Consider the following 22,401-nt stretch of genomic DNA (forward strand, 5'->3'; position numbering starts at 1 on the left):
GGAGAGCAACATCAGTGTCTCAGCTTGGAACTAACACAGGTCCCCTTCCTTTTGAAGCCAGCAGCCGTTTCTTTTGAGGTTCTCCACTGTTTGTCCTTCCTGCCTGTTCCCAACATACTTAGGCAGACCAAGACATAAACACGGGGCCATGGAAAAAGAGGAAAGAAGAAGCTGCATATAAACCGAAAAGTTAGTCTTTCTTTAAAAGAGAAAATTATTAAAAAAAAGAAAACAAACCCAACTCTTCAGCATCAGTGGAATGTTTTAATAGAGAAATCATCCAGGGAGAAATACGCACAAGTTTAATTAAGAGATGGACTCTCCAGCCTAATTGCGGCTTCTCATAGCACACCACGCTCATTCAAAGTGAGCGTGCTGCTCTTTTTGAAAGGCGGTTTAAATAGATAATACAGGACCCTAGGGAAGAGCTGCAGCCATCTGGGACAGAAGGATGTCGGACAATAAGCCCTATGTACCAGGTGCACACGGGTAAGAAAGGGAGCAATGGGTTCCCCTATTGCTGCGAACGCACAGCAGGCAGTTTGTACTTGATTTTCTGCTAGATTTATGCCAAAGAAAGCCATTTAAGGGGCGCCTGGGTGGCTCAGTTGGTTGGGCGACTGCCTTCGGCTCAGGTCATGATCCTGGAGTCCCTGGATCGAGTCCCGCATCGGGCTCCCTGCTCGGCAAGGAGTCTGCTTCTCCCTCTGACCCTCCTCCCTCTCCTGCTCTGTCTCTCTCATTCTCTCTCTCAAATAAATAAATAAAATCTTTAAAAAAAAAAAAAAAAAGAAAGCCATTTAAGTGAGCATTCTGGAGTCAGTGCCCTGCCTCTCCTCAGGGCCAGGAAGATTTCAGAAATTCATTTCAGGGAGCCTGGACTGATCCAAGTGAATATTTATTAGCTTTAGCTTATTTACTGCAAAGACGGGCATGGCTACCAATTTTTTTTTCTGGCTGTGATATTCAAAAAGGAGCATTCTGGAAGCTGTAAACTTTCAGCCTGATGAACGGGAAATTATTCTGAACTACAACGTCAAGGAAAGAAAGTAAAGCACCTCTCAGTATTCTGGGCAAGCGTTAGAAAGATCTTAAAATGGAAAAGCCAACCTTATGGTAATTGGTGGCTGAATCTGCAGTCTTAGGAGTAGCCTCTGGGACTCTAAGGACTGGAATGAGTATTTTAGGGGTAGGAATGTGCTCTGTTCTCGGGTAAAATGGAAACAAACCTCACAGATGACCAACTGCTCTAGCGCAGACATATCTGCTCTCAGGTTAAACATCAAGACGTCAAAGGTCCTCTCAACCAATAATAATGGTGACGATCGGGGCACCTGGGTGGCTCAGTCGTTAAGCGTCTGCCTTCGGCTCAGGTCATGATCTCAGGGTCCTGGGATCAAGCCCCGCATCAGGCTCCCTGCTCCGTGGGAAGCCTGCTTCTCCCTCTCCCACTCCCCCTGCTTGTGTTCCCTCTCTCTCTGTCTCTCTCTCTGTCAAAAAATAAATAAAATCTTTAAAAAAAAAAAAAAGAATGGTGACGATCAAATTGACTTACTGAAAAGAAAAATCATAATGGCCCAATATCAGAAGGCAAGGGCTCACCAGCTAGGACAATGACCACTGCCATCGGCATGGCTGCACATCCAGCTAGGGCAGACACCATTCACCGAGGACCATGCATGTGGCCTGCACTACATCTGCATTTCCTTCCTTCCTCCCTCCCTCATTCCCTCCCTCCCTTTTAAAGATTTTATTTATTTGAGAGAGAGAGAGAATGAGCGGGGGGTGGGGGGTGGGGGGGAGGGGTAGAGGGAGAAGGACAAGCAGCCTCCACTCTGAGCACAGAGCCCAAGGACACGGAGCTGTGTTAGCTTTCGGAATCCTCCCAGAGATCTGGACGAGGATGATGAAACCATCCCCACCTCCCAGAAGAGGACATCGAGGCTCAGAGAAGTTAAGTAACCTGTCCAACATCACACAATGAGCATGTGGTAGAAAATCCAAAACCAGCTCTGTCTCCAGAGGCCCAGCTCTCAACCTGGGAGGAAGACCGCCTTTCAGCTAGAATTCAGGAGGGCTGACTGCGAGCCCCCCACAAGTGGTAGCAGCTGTTGCGGGGGGCAGCACTCTTGTAGAAGTTCAACATGACAAATCTGCTTTGAGGCCCGCTCATGTGACAATCATCACCACTGAAATTCGCTTAGCAGCCAGTGAAAATCCTGGCAGCTTCTCAGAAAGTTACGAATTCTTCATTTCAAAAAATAGTACAAGGTACCATAAATTATCTAAAATTGACAATTCCAAATAAAACTCATAAGCCTCACAAGGGTCTTCAACTTTTAAAGCTTTGATTTATTAGCATCTTCACCTTGCAAGGTCAACATGTGATGCGTCAGCAGGGGCAGAGGGCTGTAAACCAGTAATGGTCGGACATTTCTCCATGATTCCCCAAGTTTTCAAAACCACAAACTTCTACCTGGTCACCTTAATGTGCCCAGTCCTCCCCAGAGAATCAGGAAGTGAACAAGTCTCACCAAAGAACTAGTGTTACGGGTCTGCTGTTCTTCAACTTTTCACTTTCGATCAGGACAGACATCTATTACTAGAAACTGCTGAAAAGCACAACTCCAGGCACCGTCCGCATGTGAATTTAACCGGAGGCCCCTTCCCCAGCTTTTCCCCCTTCCCCCATAAATAACAAGAGAACATTTTTCTGAAGGTCGTCTGAACAATTTCAAAGGCTATAACAAATCAAAATGTTCCCTGCATCTAATATCAAACGGGGCTGATGCCAACACTTATTAGAGAAATCAGATTCAAGCTTCCCCATCCCCCTCGACCCACACACACACACACATACATCCAACTTTGAAGTGGGAAGAATGCGGGGATCAGAAATTACCCTGGAGACAGCTCTGGCTGTCTTTGAAGGTTCCCTTTGATACCACTATTTCTTTTCCTCTCTTTCGCTAGGAGGCTAAAAGCTGCCTTTTTTATTGATATGGGGTAATTAATGAAGCTATAGCATTAACATAACCTAAATCCCTTAATAAGATAAATTCAACCGAGACACTTATATTTTTTCAGTTAAGTCTGGTGGGTATAAAATCAGGACAATGGCCAGGTATTCAACTTAAATCTGCCTTTTAACATGCTGAGTCATGGCTCTCTGCACCTCCCTGGTTACAGTGAATAGCGGGTTGGTAAGTTTTAAAAGCATTTTTACATTTTATTAGAGGAATTAGTCTACTGGAGCTTGGTCTCAAAAATATGCATCCCAGGGCGGCCTGGGTGGCTCAGCAACTGCCTTCGGCTCAGGTCATGATCCTGGAGTCCCGGGATCGAGTCCCACATCGGGCTCCCTGCTCAGCAGGGAGTCGGCTTCTCCCTCTGACCCTCCTCCCTCTCATGCTCTCTGTCTCTCATTCTCTCTCTCGCAAATAAATTAAAAAAAAAAAAATCTTAAAAAAAAAAAAATGCATCCCAGGTAAAGAGGCAGACGATGAGCGTGGCAGTGGTGGCGGTTCCTGCAAAGTGCAAAGTGACAGCCTTGCTGGGATTCTGATGGGGGAAAAAACCTGCCAGGTCTGGAAATCAGGGTGCGGGGTGGTGGAGGGGGCGCCGGGCCACTACTGTAGCAACAGGGATAATTAAACCTTTCCGGAGGTGTTGGCTGCTTTGGGTTCAGCCCCCAGCAAGCTCAAGGCTTTCCAAGCCGCGCCCGCGTATCGGTGGCTTGAGCTCTCAGACTGCAGCAAATCACCCCCAGGCAAGTGCTCAGGCACTGGCTCGGCCAATGCAGACCTGCATGTCCGGAACAGCAGAATTGCAAGCAGCAATCTGCTCTTGAGGACCACACCTCAAGCTCCAGTGCCTCCTTCCAAAGGTTCATTTTGTTTGGGATGTGCTAGACATTTCAGCACGTTAATTACACTAAGGCTTACGTGTGTATAACTATATATAAATTCACATATACCAGCATCGGTACTCAAAATAGAACACTAATAATGTCTGCATGGTTTTGTAAAGTGCTCTGAAAAAAAGAAGGTGCTAATCAAATTGGCTAGGATTTGATTCTGGGCAGAGCGGTCGTTTAGAGAGCTCCTCTGCCAAATGCGGTTCATGTGCCTTTAACACAACAAACGCCTTGGTCTCTCAGTCTTGCTCTTCCCTGTTTTAGGGTCCCTGCTGACCACTTGGGCCAATGTGTGCAGCTGTAAAATGTAGCAAGAGGCCTCCTGTATCACATTTGTGATATGAATCATAGCAGAATTCAGGTTCCCAGACACACACTCATTTTCTTTCTGATGAACAGAGAGAGAACCCACGCTAATCTCTCATTAGGAAGATGCGCACCGTGTGCACATGAGTATGTGTCTCCTTCATTTTCTGCACTTATAACTACACTCTCGGCTGCTTCTTTTGGTCTTCGTCTCTGGTGTTTGGTTCTCCGCTTTTCCATTCCAGCTAAAGCACTGGCACATCCCAAGCAGGCTTCTCCACTGTCCCCTCCCACACAGCGCCGAGCTTCTCCAGCACTCCAGGCACCTGCGGCATCTCCTTGGGACAGCGTCACAGGACAGGGTCTGGGCCCTTGAGGTGCTCCTGGTAGATGGAGGTCTGAGGCCTAGTGGGGTGTGACTGCAGGCAAGTCACTGTACATTCTAGGTCTCAGTTGCCTTCTCTGGAGAACAATTCTAATTTAAGCAGAACCTAGGACCCGATGACCACTGTGGGCAAAGTTTGCTTAGCATGACGCCTACCAGGCCAACATACGGAGTACTCTTAGTGTTTTTATTAATTTCAAGATGGACATATAAACAAATAACCATGACATACTAATTCTAGTTCTAGAAAAAGATGGGTCAAAATGCTATGGATGTATTCAGGAGGAGGCTAATTTGTGCCACAAACAGACGCAAACCCAGGCCTGCCAGCTCGAGTCCGTGCTCGTGTAAGAGACCCCTGGGGAACCGGGGACAGGATGAGAAAGAGGATGGCAGTAAGCCAGGATGAAGGGAAGAGTTGAGTGTGTCAGGTGGACGAGGAGGACAAAGCATCTCAGGCCGAGGGCACCGAGGGTGCAAGTGAGTGAGAGAGTTGTGGGAGCCACAAACAGCACAAAAGGCTGGAGAGTAAGACAAAACGTGCTCACAGAATGACGTCAGCTGAGGTCAGAAAGGAAGGCAGGGGCCAGATCACCTGCATTTCTATGTGCTGCTAAGGAGTCTGGATTTTATTTTAGAAGCCAGGGTTTTCAGAAGCATGTTCTGAGAAATGCCAGTGTCACAATATACTGAGAGGAAAGGAAGAAATAATGAATTTGGGGTTCAAATAAGTTAGGAAAATACCGCACACTATATGCTCCTCTTAGGAAATTCACAGGACACTAAGCAAACTAAAGTTTCCAAGAATTTCTATAGTAAAGAAACCTACTGAACCTTCTCTAATCCTGTGTTTCTCAGACATTTTGACCATGGACCACTTTGTGTCTAATACCTATTAATATTCTACTTTCTTGCATGTTTTGGGCAACAGGGGATGGTGAAAGCAGGAAATCAGATGCTTGCATGTGTATTTTGGGAAGACCGCTCTGGAAGCCAAGTGAAGGACAGACTGTGGGAGGGAAATAACACTGGAGATGAGGCATGAGGTGGCCAGTGCACTTGTCCATTGAGAAATAAGGAGAACCTGGAAGAAGGGGAGACGGACAGGAGGAGCCCAAACTTGGGAGAGATGTAAACGGGAGAATCACCAGAACCCGCTGACAGACTAGATTTGGGGGAGGGGAAGGACAGTTTGAGCAATTAGGTGGTAGTACAGTTACCCCAGATGAGGAACAGCGGAGGGAAACTGAGTTTCAGGAGGAAGACGGTGAACGGAGTTTTGGGCAGGCTGAAGGTGAGGTGGAGCACCGGGGGAGGAGAGGTGCCACCTAGACACAGATCGGGAGTGATCTCTGTGGGCTGACACATGAAACCACGGTATGGGGTGGGGGCGTGGGGGTGGGGTTGGTTGGAAGCACCTGAGGGGGAGTAACCAGAGAGAAATCCTAGAAGCATACATATGTGACAATTTTCTAAATCCCTTGTTTTAAGTGCAGAATAAAAATAGTATTCGTTATTTACTGAGTGGGTAACTAGGTGGCAAAGTGCTAAGTGCTTTGCTTTACAGGTCTTAGGACACTTCTGTGTGGGGCAAATACAAAGTTAAAGAGATCATGCAAAGTAGGTAAACCCTCACTCCTTAGAATCTAACTTCAGAGAATGCTTCCTCCCTCTCCCAAGTTTGTACCTCTTGTCACACGGTCTCTACTGTTCCTTAGCTTTCTATGTTTCCAGCCTTCTCTCCCCAGTGCACCTGTGGGTCTCTGGAGGGCAAGGCCTGTGATTCATACCAGGTGTGACTGAGGAGTTGTGAACCTCGAACAAAGGCGACAAGAACCACACCTCTAAACGGCCGGGCCAGTGAGGCGTGAGCTCCTGGCTGGGGGTGTTTCTGCTGTTGCTCACTTGTCTGGAGCTGCTCATGAGAGGGGCCGCCAGGGTTCACAAATCATTCACACGAAGACCAGCCTGCCCCGGTGACGTGCTTTATTCTCCACAGCTGCTCTAAAGACACTTTGGTTTTTCCAAAAAGAAAACAGAAATCTCCCCTTGAGGAACACTCTGCTTTCAATGGGGAGATCTACGAGAACTTGGCAGAGTCCCTGAAGTAAGAGTAGCTTCCCTCGTTGACCACACTTGTGTGGGATGTGGAGATGCTGGGTTACTTGTTCAAAACACAAATCTCATCACTTTGTGGGTCACAGCTCTTACGTAGCACACTGTTATGTGCTAGGCTACATCTGTCACCTTTTTTTGAAGAATGTTCTATCCTCATTATAATGTGGCTTTTGGGTGGTGAGTGCTAGAACTATAGCAAACTTTAAAAATTGTAATGGGCTTCATGAAGAGAAGGGAAAGCTCAGGAGAGAGGGGCAGACAGAGGCTTGGTGCACGAAGTGGCCGGGGTGCATCCAGGTGGGTATCTCAGGCGGAGCGCTCATTACACTCTGGAAGCCAACAAATATGAAGGCTGTCAGCTCCCATTCACATCCTCTGATGCTCTCCATAGAGCCATATGGACAGTGTGCAGTCAAGAGAAATTAGGGGTTCACACGGGTGAACTTTCTATGAGACAAATCACCATGGAAAGAACTTCTCTTTTTTCAACTGCAGTGTTCAGTATGTACTCCTGAGGATAAGCCACTTCCCCAGGGCTCCTTGTTAGTTTCATAGGAAAAGATCCCGAGCAGGTTGTGTGTCAAAGTAACTCGAATTTTCCTCATGGTTCTAGGAAAAGCAAAATGCTGAAAATGCCAAACCCTGGGCTATTGATGTGCTATACTACTGGGTGGGAAAAAAAAAAGAACGAACGAAACCCATTTCCTCAGAAGACACATTTAATGAGGCAACTGAGGTCTAAGGTGATAAATTAGAAATTCAACTAAGGGCATCAGGCTTAAAGGAAAAAGCAGAAGCTTGATGAAAAATGCAAGGGGAGAGAGAGAGAAATGTTCTTCTGTAAAACGTTCATCTTCATACTGATAAACCATGCCTGTTGATCATTTCAGCTATGACTGCTAGTGTTTAATGTCATTCAACTGGGACTCCACTACGTTTGTTCTGGGGCACAGAAAATAAAGGAAAACGAAACAAAAGACTCCAGAATGCTTACCTTGCCATCTTCTGTGTAGACATTTTCACTATATCCCCTTACTATTGTTCGATCAATGAATAGGCTCCGCATGACGACAATCACTTTCAACACCTTTCCCAAGGTCACCTGTCAAAACACATGCATGCAAACATGAAAGCTTACACTCGAACATACAAATGCATGAGGCTGGGCAAGACTCTGTGAAGAAGAAAGGATCGCCTCTCCCTCTTGTTGCTGAGAGATGCATGGGAGGGCCCTCCGAGGGAAGGCATCCTAAAGTGTTCAGGAACAAGCTCTAAACAAGGCCCTCCTACAATCTACACTGAATTTATTTATATTTTTGGCTCATAAATCTCAGGATAAGTTCCATATGTTTAATATCTGCTGGATAAAGTAAAATTTCCTTTTATTTTTTTTTAAGATTTTATTTATTTGAGAGACAGCGAGAGCAGGAACACAAGCAGGGGGAGTGGGAGAGGGAGAAGCAGGCTCCCGCCGAACAGGGAGCCCGATGTGGGACTCGATCCCAGGACCCTGGGATCATGACCTGAGCTGAAGGCAGACGCTTAACGACTGAGCCACCCAGGCGCCCTATTTTTTCTGTCTTAAGATGATCAAAGGCTATCCTAGGATTCTGGCATCCTAGGATTTGGTAAGCACATTTGTTTTCCTATTATTTCATGGCCCTACGTACACCCATGGAATATGTAGAAGAATACAGCAGAGAGATTAAAGGCAGGCACCAAACACCCACCCGGCTGAACTATCTATTTATAATAGCTCAGTGTAAGTAGAGAAGCAATACCAAGTAAGTTCTGAAGGTAAATGGAAAGTAGCTGAATTTTATCTCCAAAAAGGAACATGATCCTGGAAATACATTAAGTGCTTTCACTCTCTTAGAACCTAAGCATGTATTATTGGATTAAAAACAAAAACAAAAACAAAAACAAAAAACACAAAAAACAAAAACCCACACACCTAAAAAAAAAAAAGTGCAGCTTCATATAATGCCCGGGAAAAAGTAACCTGCTGTGCTTGCTGGAACAGGCTCAGCACTAAGAATAGAAACAGCACCTTCCTTTCTTTTAGGGGCTCATGTAACTCCTGATACTTTGCTACACCTCTTCTGTTCATTTCCCAGATGAGACTCTGGAGGCAGACTCGGAACAGGACCCAGGCAGGGCCCAGAGTCCGGCTTGTTTGACAAGGCTCCAATATCAAAGAATGGGCTGAAAAGAGCCCCTGCCCCAATCCTAATCCTGTGATCCAATATATACTCTGTTGCTGTTGATGCCACCTTCAAGCACCCTCTCCTCACTTCGCCGTTCTCTGCTGTCCGACTGTCCCCAGCAACAACCCTCCTCTTTCCTTGATTAGTCCTGGATATGAGCAAACATTCCTAGTATCTGGTTCCTTCAATAACTTTTTTTTTTTTTAAAGATTTTATTTATTTGACAGAGAGAGACACAGCGAGAGGGGGAACACAAGAACGGGGAGTGGGAGAGGGAGAAGCAGGCTTCCCGCAGAACAGGGAGCCCGATGTGGGGCTTGATCCCAGGACCCTGGATCATGACCTGAGCTGAAGGCAGACGCTTAATGACTGAGCCACCCAGGCGTCCCTGGTTCCTTCAATAACTTCTAAGTGCTGAGAGGATCTCTCTTTTTGCATGCCTAAAATGGTCCAAAATTATAAACAGGGTAAGAAAAAGAGATGATACTATTATTTACATTTAAGAGAATGTTAATAAAAACATCTCATTTCTGTATAGTACTTTCAAATATTGCTACACCATGTAACATTTAATGGGCCACCTCTTGGATTACTGGAAATCACTAGATAAGGATGTCAATAAACCACCGAGGTAGGAGCCCCAACTCTCTCTAGTTCACATGCAGTCTATGGGGAGGAAGGGAGAGAGAGAGAAAAAGAATCAAGTTCACAGTTTTGTAATTATAAACACTGAAATTAATATAGCCTCTCATTGGGCTGCAGTGGAGGTCCAACATGCCGTCTTCAAAAGGGCCACCATTTTCAACTGCCCATTTTAACTCTCTTTGCTAATAAGCAGAGATAACTAAGCTATTATTTCCTTAAAAAACCAAAGTCTAGCTGACTTGAACCAATAAATTGCCTTTGTCATTTCTCAAGTATTTTAAGATGGAATTCAGAAAGATACTAGAAATTTTATATTTAATCTTTGTTCTTTTTAAAAGTGAATTTTGGTATTTTAAAGCTAACAAATACTAAAAACTTAGCTAATAAATATGCTTGTTACAGAAAAACCTAAAATTAGGGTAAAAAGGGAGGAAATTATCACAGTCTGCCCTTTGAAAACATTAATATTTAATATTTCAGGGGATTTCCTTTCAATCTTTTTACTATCAAAGATTTATGGATTTCATAGAAAAAGAGGTCAGACTTTGCGTTACCAGAGGCGGAGGGTAGGGCAGGAAGAAGGGGGCCAAAAGGCCCAAATGTCGTTACGAGAGAAATGCGTCCTGGGGATTTGATGCGCAGAAGCTGACCACAGCTCTGCTGCAGGTGTGAGGAAAGTTGTGTGCAGAGTAAATCCTACAAGTTCCCGTGACAAGGAGGAATTTTTTTTTCCTTTTCTCTTCTTCCTACAGAATCTATAGGAGAAGATGGATGTTGGCTGAATCTACTGTGGTCATCATTTCACAACAAACCACTGTGCTCTTCACCTTAAACCTATACAGTGGTGTAAATCAATTACTCTGTAATAAAACTGGGGGGAAAAAGATCTACTGTTTCTGAATTTTTAACATGGTTACAACCGAAACCATATACTTAATTTCAAATCAAATTTTTATTTAAAATTATGACGTAAGCATTGTTCTTTATTGCTGTGCAGTCTTCAAAAGTGGCAGTATGTGCTGCCTGGCACTCTACTGAGTGAATATATTTATAATTTCTTTAACTATTCTCCTATTGCTGGACATGAGTTGCTTCCAAGTTTTCCCTAATATAAATAATGCCTACAATGTGCACTTCTGTTCACCAAGCTTTTGCTGTGCTTGGGATTATTTCCTGAAGATAGATTTGTACAACTGTAATTACTGGGGCCAACAGTACAAATATTTAAAGTCTTCTGATGCAATCTGCCAGCGCAAGCCATAAGGGTTATTTATGCCAGCTACAAAGGTACAAACGTACCTATTTCATTTCTCTCTTGTCAGTAACAGGTAGTACATTAAATCGAAACAAAGTAAAATCCATCCCCCTCCCGGAAGGAGTGATTTAGTTAATTTCTTTAACCCATTTATTTATCTATAAAATTTTTAAAAAGATTTATTTATTCTAGAGAGAGACAGTGTGTGCGTTTGAGTGGGGGGGAGCAGCAGAGGAAGAGAATCTTCAAGCAGACTCTCCTCTGAGCGTGGAGCCGAATGCGGGCTTGATCCCACATCCCTGAGATCATGACTTGAGTGGAAATCAGGAGTTGGACACTTAACCGACTGAGCCACCCAGGTGCCCCTAACCTACTGATCATGAAATATTTAAACACATACACAAAAGTAAGCGAAACCGGAGCCTCCACAGACCCCCGCCCCAAACTTCAACAACTACAGCTCTTAGCAAATCCTGTTTCACCTCCACCCCCACCTCCTTTTCCCTTCCTGTGTTACGTCGAAACAAGTAACAGCCATAGTACCATCATTTCATCTGTAAACATATCCTTCTGTGTCTCTAAAAGGACTCTCAAAACAAAAAAATGCAAGACTACGATGCCATCCCACATCTCAAGCAACAAGAATTCTTCAGTGTTATCAAAACTCAAGTGGTCAGGGTTCTAATTTCCAACAGTTTCGTAAATGCCACTTTTAAAAAAGTCTGCTTGTGCCAAGATTCGAATCTAGCCCACACAATGTGATTGGCTGACATGTCTTGTGAGGCTCTCCTAAACTAAAGGCGCCCCATCTCTACTCCCACCCCCCATTTTATTTGTTGAAGAAACTGGGTCATTTTTTTCTACAGCGTTTTCTGCAGTCTGGATTTCGCTGATGGCGTCCCCATGGTGTACTTCACATGTTCCTCCTTACTTTGTACTTCCTGTAGGTTGGCATGAGAGGAGATTCAGGCTTGAGGTGTTTTGGCACGATGAGTTCACGGGTGGTGTTATGGTCTACCAACGGGAGGTGAGCGAGCCTGGGTGTCTCAGCAGGTGGCGCTGGCAGCTGCTGACCCACTAATTCACCAGGGGCTTCAGCCGGCCACATGCCAATGTGATCGTTCCATCTCTGTTTATTAGCTGGGGCACTTTTATAAAAAAAAAACTTACCCCCATCTACTATTTGGCTACTCAGTGACTGAGGTTATCACACAGGAGAGGCAGGATAAATGCTCCATTCTTTCCCTTTATTTACCAGTCTTCAAAACAATGCATCGGTTCACTAGTTTCCTTCCAATGCAGACGGCTTAGTTTTCTACCCACCATTATTATAAACGCATGGATTTCAACACATTTGATGTATTTGTACCTGATATAATTATTAGTCTTATGTTCTTCCTGATGCTCACATTGCCCTGTGGCCCGTGGGCATCTCCTTGGTTGGGTCCTTTTGACACAGTCTAGTCTCTGTGACGGCTCCCTTGCTATCTGGTACAGGACAGTCCAGGTCGTCTGGTACAATTCCTGTCCAAGGTCACGAGTCAGCCATCTCCTCCACAGCCCTGGCTCTTTTCAGTGGGAAACGGCATTTTAGGACAATGGCCAGGGCAAGAGGGGCAAAGACTTTTGAAGGGTTAAAATTTTTGTTTTTCATTTTATGAATATGAATTAGGTCTGTATCCTCCTTTCCACCTTCCCCCTCAGTGAGCATCCCCACGGCTTGTGCCCCTACTAGCCTGCAGCAGTTTCTGGACAACTCCATTATCTCTCAAATTGGGAAACTCTATGAAGTTTGTTCATTTTTTTTTTTTTTTAAAGATTTTATTTATTTATTTGACAGAGAGAGACAGCGAGCGCACTCAGCAGGCAGAGGGAGGGGGGAGGGAGAAGCAGGCTCCTTGCTGAAGGGAAGCCCAATGCGGGGCTTGATCCCAGGATCCTGGGATCATGACCTGAGCTAAAGACAGACATTTAACTGACTGAGCCTGACCCAGGTGCCCCAAGTTTGTCCATTCTTATTTTTTAGAAACCCAGAAAGGACCCTGGTGCTCATTTAGGTGGAATACGCATAGGCTTATGGCTTTCTGAATTTTTAACACCGTTACAACAGAACTACGTACACAACTTTGAAGCCTGACACCATGAGGCTCTGGAATCAGATGCACTTGGAGTCAGGTCTCAGCTCTGCTGCTGGAAAGCTTGACTGGTCATCTACCTTCTCTGAACGTCGGCTTCCTCTCACCCAGCGGAGATCACAATAGCTCCACCTCAGAGTGACTGTGAGGGGTCAGCAAGACAATGCACCGAGCAAGGGTGAGGGACAGGCCCGGCGTGGGATACGTTCCCAGCGGTAACTGCTGCTCTTCGGCCCAAGCCCAGGCTGGATTTGGCGGAAGTGAAATCATTTGAAGTCACTTAACATCAAAGCTGGAACCAGTTCAGTGAACTTGCCACTGAAGTTAATCTTCCCTTCTGTTGTGGTATCTGGGGCTAAAGGGAGTTGTAGAGAGTGGATGACAGTGGTGCTGGGCCCTGAGGTATGAACAAAAATGTGCCTTCCATGACCGACTGCTGAGTAGGAAGTCTGCAAGCCTGAAAGTCGGGGCAGTTCAGGGGAAGACATGAATGAAGCCGTCCTGTGGGCTGATCTAGACACACTTTGCTGACACACAAAAGAGGCCAATTTAGTGTGCAGGTCAACTGCACTGGGCTTCAGTCCCACATCTGCCACTGGGCCGTGTGACCGAGGGCAAGTCAAACCACCTCTCACGCCTGTTTACTCAGCTGCAAAATGTGGAGGGGCCCGTGAGGAAATCAGTCGAGTTGATCCATGTGAAACGTGGCTGCGACAAAACACAAGGCTGCTAGCCTGTTCCTCTTGAGCATGGCGTGGTGGAAAGGGCCACACGAGCCTTTCAAGCTTCATCGAGATGGAGCTTAATGCACATTCTCTAATGTTCTTTCCAGCCCTCCCGTCACTCTACAAGGATTCAGATTCTCATATATCCAGATTGCACTAGTTTCGAACATAACTGGATGCAGCAGGTTGTAATGACCTTGGAGTTTTGGTAGCCTGACATGGCAATGCCTCATAAACTGGCCAGTGGACATCGTTCCATAAAGTAGCCAGTGCCGGCCATAGTCCCGGGCGAAACGCCCAGTGACAGGGGCTACAGGCTGGTTCTTGGCAACTGCTTGGGATACCACAAATAAAGCTAATGCCATCTGGTAATGAAGCGGGCTTGCTGTTACCAAGGTAACACTTCTATTACTGAGCAGCACATTTCCGAAGAGCTCGCTCACTACTCCTCCTGTGTCTGTCCCCATGAGTGCTCAAATGTCAGGCTGTGAAGAGTCCGAGGAAGCCAGCGGGGCTCCCCGCCGGTCGTCACCCTTGCAGGGAGGTGCCCCCTGCCGTGCCGTCATTGCCGCGTCGCCTGTGAGGCTAGCTGGGCTCTGGGCAGCTGGGGCTGCGTCGGTGGTCTCTGTCGGGTCTCACAACGGCCGCCTGCCAAGCTGTGTCCCAGTAGGAGAATTTCCAGTTCACGATGGCAAGGCAAGTCACAAGATAAGAAGGGAAAGTGGGAGGAAAGTTGAGGATAATAGCAAAAATATTTAGTTTCGCTCCGCCACCAACTGTTGTCTAACACAAACTTAACAAATCTGGTAGCTGAGATCTAGCTATGCTGGCAGAGACCACATGAGCTTCCAAGGTGAGGGAAACGGATCACTTAAAAGCTTATTCCCTCGGGGCCGGTGCAGGGAGAAAGGCACTTGGCAACTGAGCAGTATCTGTGTCCTGGAGACACGGGAGGGGAGTGGACCAGAAGCTCTTTTGCACGTGGAAGCCAGTCCTAGACATGGCATCCCTGACCAGGCATAAAGCACAGATGTGGGAAGTGAAGGGGGTAGCATGGTATCTGTCATTCAGACAAAAGCTGCATGGCTGAGCTCTGCTTCAGGGGAGGGGAATGTTAAAAAAGGAGGGGGGGAAAGAAGCCAATCATTTGGCCATTTACGAATGTTATTTTCCAATGGTAAAGTAAATAAACAAGGTAAAGTGTAATATGTAGGCATCCTTAAGGGATTTTAAGTGATGTTCCTCAAAGTGTATTTGGAGGGTGAGGAATAGGGAGGGAGGGAGGGGCAGAGAGGCATCTCTACAGAGGCTCAGAAACAATTTTTCTTCAGTACAGTGTATTAAGAGTCTTCTTCGTACTAATTCCAAATAAAGAGGAGGATAAAGTGAACGGTTTCAGTAAGCATTTACTGATACCTGTGTCTGTGCCACGTGAAGCCCTGTGAGGACGTGGATTCAGAGAATCATACAACCTTCGATCTGGAAAGGACTTTAAAAATCATTTTCCCCAACTCCCCCATTTTTGAAGCCTGAGGAGGTTAAGAAGTGTCAGATACGGCACCTGCCTGAACTAACTGCAGGGCATGTAAGTGCTACACCAATGTGGGGCTCACGGCGTATGAAGAATTTTGGGGAGGGCAGTGTTCTCCTTCACTGAGCCGTCTGGCATCATCAGAAAATGCTTGGTTTGTCACCTGTCCAATTTAGCAGAAAGGCAGAGCTGCCTGTACGGACGAGCACTCCACAAATGGTATTTCATGGAACATTCCTTCAAGAGATGTTCTTAGATGTGGCCTAGAAAAAAATGTCCAGTGCCCACCCAGGCTTCTCCCTGACTCCTGGGAGTCTTCCCCCACACACTGCAGCCTCACCTCTTGACTTAGGAAAGGACAGGGGCATGCCCAGAAGGCTGCAGCTTCCCCCTCTAAGAACCCGGGGAGACGCAGCCCAGCCGGCTGTCTTACTGTCATTCTCAATAGAAGGCAGCTGAGGTTTCAAAAGATTTGAGTCCAAGTTCACTGTTTTTCTGTGCAGGGCCAGAAGCATGCCTCTCGCTGTTCTCCCTTCCCACACTGAGCCCATGACCCCATACAGTATCTCTGAATCATAAACAATGGCGACCGCAGAGCCTTGCTTCATCTAATCCTCCAGCCACCCCGCCGTCTTCTCTGGGTCTCTGGTAAGTGGCTTGAAACCCTGCTTCACGAGGCCCTTGGTTTCCCTCACAAATGGCTTTAAACTCACACTCCGGATCCCATCTATACGAACGACCCTATTAAAGCACTTGTTTCATCTAATTTTAACGTTTTTTTAATTTTTTTTTTAAAAGATTTCATTTATTTATTTATTCATGATAGAGAGAGAGAGAGGCAGAGGCAGAGGGAGAGGCAGGCTCCCCGCCGAGCAGGGAGCCCGATGCGGGACTCGATCCCAGGACCCCGGGATCATGACCTGAGCTGAAGGCAGAGGCTTAACCAGCTGAGCCACCCAGGCGCCCTTTAACATTTTTTTAAACAAAACTTAGCACTCTGACTTCTGCATAGCTGCTAGGTATGCGTAGTCCCGAAACTCATGGTGGGCGAACTGTTCTCTCAACAGCAGGCTTCCAGAAGCCGCAGCAGTGAGGGGGACTGGCAACTAAGAGGAACAGAGGGAAATGGGCTGTTGTTTCCTTCTAGGAAAACGCTAAAACTGGATATAGCTACAAGGAAATGGACACAGACCCACCCCGAGAAGCGGAAACTCTGGCAAGGCTGAGGCTTAGAACCATTATCTTTCAGTGGCCTGCAAGAGGAGGCAAAGAGCTGGCCGGCAACAGAATTGTAAAAGGGAAATGGGTGATGTGACTTGGAAACCAAGGGGTCTAAGCAAGGGTTTGTGTCAGAGATAAGACGATGTTCTTGCATGCCAAAGGTCACTCGTTTTATTCAACGGGATGGACCTCCGATGATAAATGCAATGCAATGAAATGCAATATAAGGAAAAATGAAACCAGAAAGCAACCCCAATGTATGGACTAGACTTGCGATACAGAGTCCTCACAGCCCCAAGACGGGAATTCTATTTTTCCTTTTGACAAACGCCCGGGAAAAATGAAGCAGGTAAGCCGACTTTAGATTCTGTCTACCAACAAGTCAGAAAATCAACTTGCCAGCAAGGCAAGAAGGCATGGGAATTAGGTTTATGAACTTTGGGAGAAACAGAGACCTGAGCTAAGGTCTTCACTCTGCCCCTTCCTGGCCGCGTGACCTGGGACAAGTTACCTGGCCTGTTAAGAACCCAATTTCTTGCCTGTAAACCCAGGATAAGGCTGTTGTGAGAGGAAATGATACCAGACATGTGATAACAGACAGTGCTCAGCACTGTGATTAAAACACAGCAGGTACTCCAGCAGAGGTCAAGCTGGGTTCCTCCCACTGGTCTCCTTGTCACGGGGGAAAAGCAGCATGGAGCCCAGAGACCCAAGTTCAAATTCTGCCCCTGCCAAATACAGAGAGCAGGGTGGCCCTGGGAAAAGCAACCCACGGGGAATTCTGGCTTTCTCATCTCTGAAACGGAACCTTTATGTGAACTGGAAAGCTGGTGTTATCAGGTGCCTGGGGTGACGGGTGGTCACTACTGGCCCTTGCTACATGGTAGCAATTGTTTTTAATAATTATTAAACATTCTAATAAGATGAGGTTTATTTTGCATTCGGTGGCTTATTCTGTTGATGAATGAATTGGACTCATTTGCGAAGGAATGCCCATGTTAACCATTTGGGCACCTGCTCCTCCTGAACCCATCCATCCCTCTCTTCTAAAGTCAAACCTAACCTGGCTGGAGGGGAACATCAGAGAAGACTGACTCATTTGCCAAGTCTCGCCGAAAGGTTTCATGAGAAGGATGGCCTGAGAAATAACTTCTTATTTCACATGCTAAACATAAATTTCCTCATAATCTTCTTACCCCAGCTCCCTTTCAGGTCCCCCTCAGAACAGTAACAAAAATTCACACACGAGGTAAAAAAAAAAGAGTGAACAGAGAAGGGCTGTCTGTCCTGACCTGGGTCTCCAGCTACCTCTGGGCTTCTCTTGCTGTGTTAAGAAAAATCCTCCAAATTGTCAAAATAAAACTTAGCTCACTTTAATTTATAAAACATATCTTCCAACTATGTAATAACAGCTTGTCTGGGAAAGAGGAGAGTGCGGAACTGACGCATGCCCTGCATGAAAACAGGGTGTCCCAGTTCTGGAAAGATTTATGTGACTGCAGGGGGGGTTCAGGTTAGCTGACGAAAGGAGAAGCTGACTGCTGTGTTCTCGAACACAGTGAAAATGGCGAGTTTCTCCTACCAGATCTGAAGAAGGATCCTCAATGGCAGGCACGCTTTACTCACCCCCTGTACTGAACACACAGGTAAGGAAGCCACCATGTGCAATAGTCCTACCTCACCGAGCCTACCTGCACCAGGGAAGCAGCTGTCCCCTGCACTGGGGGAGACCCGGGGGTGGTACCGGTCCGAGGGCGACCCTATTCGGTGGCCTCGAACAGAAGGCTCTGCCCACATTGCTGGGCCAATTAAACCGCCTCCTTCCAGAATTCGGTCTGCAGAGGACAGAGAAAGGTGGGAAGAAGGCACAACACCCCCATGAGGAGGAGGCCATGGAGGAAGAGAGGGAAGGAATGAACGGGTGGGGAAGGAGGAATGCAGAAGGACAGACAGATGCACCCTGCAACCCAGAGCTGCCTTGGACCACAAACGGCGTGCACTTTCGTTCCTCCTCTCCCTCCTTCTACCCAACAATATCTGCTCAGTATGTAGTAATGTGCAGGCTAGGCATCAGGTACACGGAGATGGAGAAACACACATTCACAGAGCTAACAGGCAACAATCTCATATATAAAGAAACATGATTTGCAAGAAATTCTGAAGGAAACGAAGAAAAGGGGGATGGCTTAAAGAGATATTACTATGGGTGAAAAAAGTGACATTTAGATCAGATCATTCAGTTCACTCAAATACTTATTCGACACTCACCCACCATGTGCCAGGATTAGAGAGAGAGTGAATGACACAATGTCTCATGAGTGGACATTCTTCAGGGGGCAGGTCTGGGCGGACAGCAAACAAACATAAGACCATTTCACTGCATGGGGCTGTGAAGACAATACAGCTGGACGGGGGATGGTTTGAATTGGGCTGAAGCCAAGCCAGTCTGTGGACAGTGCTGGGGCACAGCAGCCTGGGCTGGGGAGAAGCCTGTGTGAAGGCCTGAGGGGGAGAAGAGCCGGTGTCCCAGGAGCGGAAGGCCAGTGGGGCGGGTGAGAAGGTGGCATGTGCTGGCTTGGCTGGTGGCAGGCCAGGTTGGCCATCAGGAGCCTCTGAAGCTCTGATAAGGAGTTTACCACTTTGAGTCTGGGAGAAATGGGAAGCCACTGTAGGGTTTTTAGCAGAGGAATGACATGTTTGCTGTGTGCTTTTACAACACATGCCCCTGGCTGCTTCATGGAAGGAGTAAGAGGAGAAATGGGGGGACCCTGAGCAGGGGTGAAGCCAGTAGAAATGGTGAGAAGCTGATGGATTTAGGATATAAATGACACGAACTGCTAGAGACTGGATGTGAGGCGAGAGAGAGGGAGCTAGAAGCTAAGGAATCTTCTAGGTTTCTGGCGGGAGCACCAGGTCGACAGTTTTGCTATTTATAGAGATGAGAAGAGGAAGAAGAGGGGGAAACCAGGGAGTGGGGAAAACCACTTCCTTTTTCGTCAAGCTGAAGGTACTTTTGAACTATCTAAATGGAGAGATGTCAGACGGGCAGTCTGGAGACTAGGATTCACAATTCAAGCTTATGAGTGAGGGTAACAGCCGCTGGTTTTCGAGGCAGCCTGCGTAAATGCGCAGGAGCTGAAACCTCATCTTAACCCACACCCCTGCGCGGCACGATCCGGGCTCTGAAGTGCTCAGAGACGCTCTTCGCTGGAGAGGCAGGTCCGACTGAAACAGGAACTATCCCGTTGATGAGGCAGATTCCAGTCCAGGAAGATGGTCCCAGAGCAGATCTGCCGCTTGCCATGAGCATTGGAATAGTACCCACAGAGCCCTGTGTGGCACATGGGCTCCGCTACATTGCCACTTCTTCCATCAATACCCCGTTAGGCAGCACTTGGCTTTTTAATATTTCAACTATAGGATGTGTGCCAACTTGACCTTGATGTAGAAAATTTTAATTCAAATCAATACAGGGACAAGGTCACTTTAAAATCCAATTAATATGAATGGGAAAATATGTCCCACAGTTCTGAGAGCTGAAAATGGAACAGTTGCAAGTTAACAACAGCAAAAGAGACATCCACACAAGCCCGCTGGTCCTTCTGTGTTTGATAACGCAGCTAGCCGTGTCCTTAAATACATGCAGGAGTTAGAAGACAAACTTTTTTGGGGGGGGGTGGGGGCCTCTATTTAGGGTAGCTTAAAATTAAACTGTAGTTTGTTTGAACAAAATCATAAAATGTACTGAAAACTGTGAATTCCTATAACCCAATTTTAAAAAAATTAAGCCCTGGACTTCTCCTCACCCAGAATCCCTGGAGAAATCTAAGGTGTTAATACAGTTTGAATAGTAGCAATTTGCATTTATATAGAACACGTTCACAAAACTGTTCGCAACGATAACCGTAACATAAGGGGAAACTGAGGCACTGCTGTTTAGAAGTCTTATTCTCCCACAAGCATTAGGCGACCAGGACGCCATGCCTCAGATTTATGCCTCTATGTCTACACTTTGTTTCTTAGTAATGAGAAACATTTCTTTTATGCCCCGAATCAGAGTCTTGCAAGAAACGATGAAACGTCTTGTTTTTACTGGACTCCTTCTGCCGCACTGCTGTCCCGTCTGGAATCTCAGGTTTTCCACCCTTCAGCCAGGCTGGGAGAGAATATAAATGATCACGCATCCACCTAACAAAGGGAAGATTGCTCTGGGGCTTCAAGGAACGACTGTAAATTACTTAAAACTGGATGAGATACTGGGGTGCGCCAGTGAAGGAGAAACCGATTTCTCAACTGATCTTATGTTTGGACATTAGGGAAAAAAAAAAAGGCTACTAAGGGACTGGCGCTGAGCTCCATGTGGAACGTCCCATGCTTGGGGTGGCTTTCTGGGTATCCTCGGGAGCCCTCGCGGACGTGAGGTGCAGGTGTCCTGCACAGCGGGGCACTGAAGGAAGCTTCCATCTGAGCGCCGCCAGCCGAGGTCACAAGATGACTGTGAGTCTGGGCTCGCCCATACAGATGACACTGCAGCAACAAATCAAAAGCGGCCCAACTCTCTGCAGCCAGGGGACAAGCTGCTCCCTTGCATAATGTCTGCTCTGTCCTCCCCGTGAGGACTGCTTCAGAGTGTCATTCTGCACTCTCCTTCCTGGAAATAATGCAAACCAGCAGACTTCCCATCCGTCCCTTCCTCTCCCCACCAACCTCCAGTTACCTCATCTGCTGCTAGTATTAATGCTCTTCACACGCTCATTATTCTTTAATGATGCCTGTTTGTAAATAGCAAGATGGGATGCAATTAAGCCATGAGAGGCTAAATAGACACACATACTAATTAGGATCTCTACAAGAGATTTTTTTTCATGTATGGACTGGAATTTACCTTTCATTAATCTAACTTAATTGCAATAGTGCACCAATAAAGAGTCAACACAAATTAAGTGCTCTAAATGATTTCCCCATATTAAGGGTGAGCAAGTGATCCTTCCTTTGGGTAACAAGCCCTATTCGGCAGTCGGCAGGGACTGAACGGGAAAACATCACAGCTGAGCAGCAGGAAAAGGATTTGGATAGCCATGATCATGATGTTGGTGCTTCAGATGCCTGACGTGAATGAGGTCTAGGCCATGGGTTCAAATTGCAGCCTCACCCCTCTCGTGGGTCAACTAGCTTTGCTCGGGTCCATGGTAGCAGACGACAGCTCTTAACATTTGTCAGCTTTCTGTCACTGGTTCCAAGAGAGATGAAGTAAAGGTTCTGGATCAATCGGTTAAAACCCATTCCCACTCCCAGAATGATAACGCCCAGGAACATCTGCTCTGTGGCAAGGCAGTACATAGATCTTTCTGTATGAAAAGGACATCTGTTATTTGCAGAAATAATTGTTTTAACAGGGGCACACTGTTCTAGATGGTATACATTTGGCAACTAACCTAAAACAGAATATGATGGTATATCAACATTAGATCTTTTCTGCAAAAGCCTCAAGGCACCTAACAATTTATTCGTTCAACAAATACTGACTTGGGCCCCTCTACATAACAGGCACTGGATCAGGGTCAGGAAACTACTTTAGGAAAAATGTCACTTGTTCTAGAACTCTTTTTATCTTTTACCTATTTTACTTGTCCTTTCCCAATCACTGATGCTAACGCACCTATCACCTTCTTCTCCTTGTCAGATGTGGACATGCATGGGTACACAGAGACCCCAACTCCCTCCTGCCCCCCAACTAGGCCAGTGGCACCACTGGCTTGGGACCTGCAACTCTGAAGAAAGCCAGGCCCTGAAAGGTCCAGGGTGGCAACATGGCTGCGGCAACCTCCCTGAGGAACTGAGACGGGACAGTATGCTATATGACTAAGACTGCATCAACAGGATTCTTCAGTTCCTAAGTTAAAAAGAAGTCCTCGGGGATTTCACCAAGACAACATTTCCCAATGTGTATTCCATGA

General features: G+C 46.5%; 1 protein-coding gene across 8 annotated transcripts in view; it reads right to left on the reverse strand.

The window, feature by feature from the left end:
- MED27 (mediator complex subunit 27) overlaps positions 1-22,401 on the reverse strand; it is a 200,939-nt gene that overhangs the window by 22,728 nt on the left and 155,810 nt on the right. For 6 of the 8 annotated variants that reach the window (XM_045883406.2, XM_064579667.1, XM_064579666.1 and 3 more), the window contains one exon: positions 7,720-7,827. The exons of the other annotated variants lie outside the window; for them this stretch is intronic. In XM_045883406.2, the coding sequence (XP_045739362.1) occupies positions 7,720-7,827 (108 nt within the window). The remainder of the gene's footprint in view (positions 1-7,719; positions 7,828-22,401) is intronic. 8 annotated transcript variants of the gene reach the window in all.

The sequence above is a fragment of the Mirounga angustirostris genome, unplaced genomic scaffold (assembly GCF_029215605.1).
Source record: "Mirounga angustirostris isolate CCGP_5_RB_7025 unplaced genomic scaffold, mMirAng1.0.hap1 SCAF_15, whole genome shotgun sequence".
NCBI lineage: Eukaryota > Metazoa > Chordata > Mammalia > Carnivora > Phocidae > Mirounga > Mirounga angustirostris.